Below are 6,170 nucleotides of genomic sequence, written 5' to 3'. Positions count from 1 at the left end.
TAATCGCTTAGGTAATTTGAATAGGACTCGATCGGATTATAATAAGTACTTATATCTAAGACTAGTGTCTACATTGAACTACTCTACAAGATACCTATGCGAAATAATGTTGTGGTAATAAATCTTTCACTACTTATCTGAAATATGATCATAATATTTGTGTTTATGTGTTAATTAACATTTTTATGAAATTTCTATCAAATAATTCTGAATTACATCGTTTCAAATCATAAGAAATTTTCCCAATTCTGATTAAAAATAAAAGAGTTTAAATCTACAAGTATCGCTCTAACATTTCCTACATCGAACATTACGTCTAAACCAATTAAAGTACACGTTCTGCATCTTATATAGAAAATGCATCAGAACCTTTTATAAACCACACATTTCAAAAGACTATTCACAGTTTATGAGAGCCTATATCAAAAGAAAAATAAGCATAAGATTTTTAGCCCTATTGGCATCTTGCCAATGTAAGAAAATTTCTGTAACAATACGAAAGTGGCTGCGGCGGGAGGCTTGTTATTTTTGATTTACGTTAAAATAATAGTTGTGTAAATAACAGAATTATCAGCTAACACAGTTTGTCTTCGTGAGTGTGGTTTGATAGTAAATAAAAGACGATGTTGAGAATGGTGGAAATATACTGTCAACAATAATAATTAAATTATTTAATACTGAATACTATTGAGGTTTCCTTTTGTTCAGTTATAAAAAGCTTTAAAGGGGCTAAATAAAACCAGTGAATACTCATTATTATTTTTATTAATGGATAATTTAAAATGCATCGTTCGGCACATCAAAGTACCACTTACATGTCTTTATCTAAACATATATTTAGATAGAATTACACCTATTAAATAATTACGTCAATAAATAATAATAATTTACCCGTTTCAAACAAAAATCACGCATAGAAGTAATGGAAATTATAATCACAGAATTCACGAGAAGTGGAATTTGAAATGAAAGTCTTACGACATCGATTAAGAGTGATCGAATAAACATTAGTTCCTTGGATGTGGTTCCTAGTCCGTTCCCGTTCCTAGTAGTTCCGAGTCCCAGCAACTATCCTAACCGCAGCTGCATGTCAAGGCAAATCACTCCTAGATATTAGATACCACAGCTGCTGGAATAATAAGAATGTCTGTACTATATAGCACTATTTCCCTATTTGACAGGAATCTGAAGCTGCGTGCAGCCTCCTTTGCTGATATGTTGCCTTTGGTTTGTCTTCTAGGACCTCTCCAAGAACATAATTTTCGTCTTCACGCTCCATTTTTCTTGATTCACTTTTATTTAGCTCGATTAAATTAATTACACCCACTGATGAAAAATGCTCACTTTACTATACAATGATAAGCGGTGTTGAATCTAAAATTTACTATACATATTGACTAGGCGCTAGGTACACTTAGAAAATCTACATAATTACAAACTTGCGCTAAGAATCTAAACTTTTAGAATTTTTCAGCGATCGCGTTGAGAACGGCACTGATTTCACTTTCTTGCTCTTATTATCTACCGAATTCGTGTAAGAGTCTGTCGTCATGGCACCGAAGCCGGGGCACTTGGGCACAGAGCTGGGTGCGCTGTTCCCGGGCGACACGCCGCTGTCCGTGCTCACCGACGCGGAGCTCGGGCTGTCGCTCGGGTTGTTGCACACCGTCAGCTCCTGCCCCGGCACCGATACTATCTGCCCGATCTGCTTCTGTCTCACCAGGTTTATACTTTGGCACACGTTCTTTCCATCAGTCTCAATTGTCTCCTTCTTTTGGTATCTAGTTAACGTCCCGGCTGATCCCGCGGAGTTGGGCCGGTACATGGGCATGAATGGCGATTGCGGGTAGTATTGCATCTCGGGCCCCTGTCCTGGAATCCAGGGTCCCATAGTCGATACGACGGGAGGCATGTGCATGTACATGGGCATTTGAACCATGTGAGAGCCGTCAGGGAGTGGAGCGAATCCTGGTGCGACTGCCATAGGCCTGACGACTCCTACGGGAGTCGGCGCACTATGCGGTCGCATTGCTGGGTGGCCATGCGCATATGGGGGATGTACGTATTCTTCACCCTCGTACGTTCGATGAGGTATTTGTGAATAATCAACGTTGGGAAACACTGTATGTGGTCCACGCTGTAAATACGAAAACATCTGCTGCTGCGCCTGTTTCATTGCTACGTACTGCTGTAAATGTATAGCAGTCTGTTGCCTCTGCTGCGCTAAATCTTGGGACACGTTCGTTGCAGCGTTACCGTGAATATAATATATATGTGACTGAGTATTCATTTGTGTCACTGGCGTCGTTTTTTGGTTCGAATTATTGTACTTATTATCAACTGTATTACTTTGTGGATCTTGGTATTCTTCCGGCGGAGCAATGTATTTTGGTGGCGAAGGTGGAGTCACTTGTTGCGACATGGGGTAGCTTAAAATTTGAGTGATGTACGGCTGCTGTGATTTCGCCGAATGCGCTGGGCTGTGTGTTTGGAATGTTGGATTGTACGTGATTTGGGAATCTTGACTAGCATCAACAGACTGAGACACTGATATGTCCATGTCTTTTTGCACGGCTCTTTGGCTTTCGTTGACTTCGTTCTTCTTTGGCTTCTGATACGGTGCGACCTTTGGGTTGTTTTTCCAGTTGGCACCGGCGCTTTGAGACCGTTTGACGGGTGATTTAGTCGGGTCTTGCCAGTTTTCTCCGTTTATATGGCGAGGGTCCGGCGGGTGGTGCGATTGGGCGCTGTGTGACCGACGCGGCGGTGGAGACATGCCTTCGGGGACGTGTTGTTGCCGATAGCAACGTCTCACGCTTCCAGGGCTGTTCTGGCGTTCTGGAGGCTGGGGTGGCATCGGTCTGTGCAGCCGTCGTCTGGCCGGCGTGGGCGGACTGGGCTGTGATTGTGAGGACTGTGTGGACTGCGACGCAGATCGCCATTGGTCTATTAAACGTTTTCGCCTTTCTTTTTCTATCTGTACTTCAGTTTCACTCGATGAGTCGTAGTCTTTGCCCTGTGAGAAAAAATACGAAATTCAATACTGATTGTAATGAAGATGCTTAATAATAATTAAGGATAAAAAATAATAATTCAAGAAAAAAGGTAGTTATGTACCTTTTCAATTTTTTCATCCAACATTTTGAAGAAGTCCTGCATGCTAGCCGATGCTTCACTGAAAGATAAATCAATGATTATTGCTTTGTTGCGCAATAAAGGGCAAGGCAACTAAAGCAAACCAAGATACTTCACTTCCCAAAAGTCTTACATAGTTGGAAAATAATTTAGATAATAGTTAATTAGAATTTGTTATTCAGGTGAATTAATCCATCATTTATTTCTTAACTTTACAATTTTTCTTTTTAATCATAAATGGCTTATTCATTACGATATAAATCAAGATTATACAAATGAATCGGAAAATTAATCACGTGTTCAATATCAAACCATAATAGAAGGCTTACACAGTCGGTGGATGGTTGGTGAGCGGCAGGATGTGCTTGCCGTGGTCGGATTCTTCCTCAGCCTCATCCTGGGCTCCAGTCCTGCCTTCCTCTTCATCTGTCTCCTTTTCTGTAGCGCCTGCAAATTATATTGACCTTGAATATCTGAACGAGCAGCGTATAGTGAATGTTTTTTTTTTTTCATTTTATTGGCATACGAGTAGTCGCATTGCTTGATGTTTACATCAAGCAGATACCCTGTCTATAGAGTTCGCAACTGAGGTTACAGGTTTTGCCTAAAATATAACATCTAGGTTTGTGTATGTTTTTGAAATGCATCTCATTAGGGACAGTGGTTTGACCGTTGTAATTGATACTGATTTTATAATCTCTGGTATTAACATAAATGTAGTACAATTGATGATACATGCTTGAAATGGAATTGAAGATTTTAAGATTTTGGTGCGATTATAGTCATTACTTAAAATCCATACTTAATATTATAAATGCGAAAGTAACTCTGTCTGTCTGTCTGTTACTCAATCACGCCTAAACTACTGAACCAATTTTCATGAAATTTGGTATGGAGATATTTTGATACCCGAGAAAGGACATAGGCTACTTTTTATCCCGGGAAAATGACGCAATCCCGGAAATCCCACGGGAACGAGAACTATGCGGATTTTTCTTTGACTGCGCGGGCGAAGCCGCGGGCGGAAACCTATAAGTGCTTGATAATTACTGAAATACATTAACTGTTCAAACCTGTTCAAACAAAACAATTCTTAAGTCTATTTTAGATCCGAGCAAAATAAATCACTCAGGAAATAATAACAAATGTAGCTACACTTGATAAACGACATTATGCCGTGAAGCTTCCCATTTCCTTTACCCGTTTCAAGCTGGGTGTGGTCTATATTGACTTGCTTTTACTAGAATCTAGATAATGGAATATGCTGACGTGTACTTAAAGAGAAACCACAGTTTCTTGTTGACACTTTTCTATATACTTTTATCGGACCTAGTGATAGCTAATATTCAATATGATGATTTAATAAATTAAGGATAAATTATTTTTTAAAACAAGCTTTTATAAGTGTTTTATTCTGCCATATTGGTTTAGAATGACATCACATTTAAAACTTGACATCATAATTTTATTTGATTACACATATTAGAGGAGTGCACTAAAACTAATTGGTCTGTCATCTTCGAAGTGTCGCCATCTTGGATTTAGAATGACGCCACACTTTGTTGGTTAGGCATTGCAATCTAAAACTGAATCTGTGTACAAAATTTCAGCTCTATAGACTGCTTCAAAATTGAGTTGCAAGATTTCACCCGAACATAAATATCTACAGTGCAAGTGAATAATAAGCTTGTAAAACGCTTTTACACTAAGGCAATGTTCATAAATAAACTTTTCGAGTTTGAAGCAGGGTTTCGTAAAGTTTGTTGCTTGATTAATTAATTAATTGGGAAATTAACTTCGGTACGCGGTTTTAGCAATTATCTCTATTATTATTATTATAAATTTGAAGAGTTTGTTTGTTTGTTTGCTTGAAAGCGCTCATCTGAGGAGCTATAATGGTTCGATTTGAAAAATCATTTCAGTGCTAGATAGCCCATTTATCGAGGAAGGCTATAGGCATATAGCCTCATCACGCTTAAAGACCAATAGGAACAGAGTAATGCGAGTAGAACTGCGGGGCACATCTAGTAGCTTTTAATAAAATTTGTATTCCCTCTAGTTCTAGTTCCTTCTAAATTTTACGTAGAATATAAAACCGTTTGTTTAAATCTGTAATTTAAAACAAGACAGGATTGTTTTGTTATGTAATTCATTTATAGATATCGACTTCTAATGTTAATTCAATCAAGCCTTTAACGGATTTGTATCTACGTTTTTAAAAAATATTTACCTGAATTCTAATTTCAATGAATTTGATAATATTCTTAATATTTTGTACTACTAATTGCAGCGCCTGACTTTTCTCAATTGGAAGCAAAATAAAACGGTCATTTATTATGCTTTCAATCTATTTCGATCTACAATTTCACTCGGACTCGATCAGCAGTTTTTGGGTAAAAATTCTACTTACAAAATTTCAATTTATATCGCCTTACAAAACAAGTGTACTGAATAAACACGAATATAAATTATTTTGTACAATAAATAGCTATATATTGAAATGTTTAATGATTAGTTTAAAAAATTAATTCCGCTATATTGAAGGTACGGAAGGCAGTACTCGACTAATAACTCCGTCCAATTTAAAGTTACGAGCTTTTAAGCTCTCTTTCAAGATTGTCAGATTATTTTATGTTTTATTGGTTTATAATTTAGATTAATATTTTCTGTTTATTCGAGTTATTTGTTAAGAATGTTTGTTTTTACTAATGAAATTTGGGATGGTTGTGATATTTCCCAGATTTAAGAAAACTTTTTGAATCTAACAGATAATAAAACAAATTTAAATAAGTTTTTCGATTAACAAGTAAGTAGGTATATAAATTTACTAGCTGTGCCCGCGACTTCGTCCGCGTGGAATAGCGACTGCATAGTAGTTACTACTTTACATACAATTATCTAGTAAACACGTACTACCATAAACAATTCATAGAATTGTTAATAGAATTTATTACTAATCTAAGCTAAAAAACTTACGTACTTTCCGGAAATCTGGGGCATTTTCCGGGGATATCCGGAAAATGCCTGTAAAATAT

General features: G+C 37.2%; 1 protein-coding gene across 2 annotated transcripts in view; it reads right to left on the bottom strand.

Moving 5' to 3' along the window:
• Window positions 1-747: 747 nt before the first annotated feature.
• The window catches only part of LOC123705317, a 76,362-nt gene continuing 70,939 nt past the window's right edge, over window positions 748-6,170 (bottom strand). For both annotated transcript variants that reach the window (XM_045654057.1, XM_045654066.1), the window contains 3 exons: window positions 3,465-3,582; window positions 3,118-3,175; window positions 748-3,016 (listed from right to left, as the gene is read on the bottom strand). In XM_045654057.1, coding sequence (XP_045510013.1) covers window positions 1,445-3,016; window positions 3,118-3,175; window positions 3,465-3,582 — 1,748 coding nt within the window. In that variant the 3' untranslated portion in view covers window positions 748-1,444. The remainder of the gene's footprint in view (window positions 3,017-3,117; window positions 3,176-3,464; window positions 3,583-6,170) is intronic.

Source organism: Colias croceus, chromosome 2 (assembly GCF_905220415.1).
Source record: "Colias croceus chromosome 2, ilColCroc2.1".
NCBI lineage: Eukaryota > Metazoa > Arthropoda > Insecta > Lepidoptera > Pieridae > Colias > Colias croceus.
The sequence above is the reverse complement of the archived record's forward strand: the minus strand, read 5'-3'. Positions and strand labels throughout refer to the sequence as shown.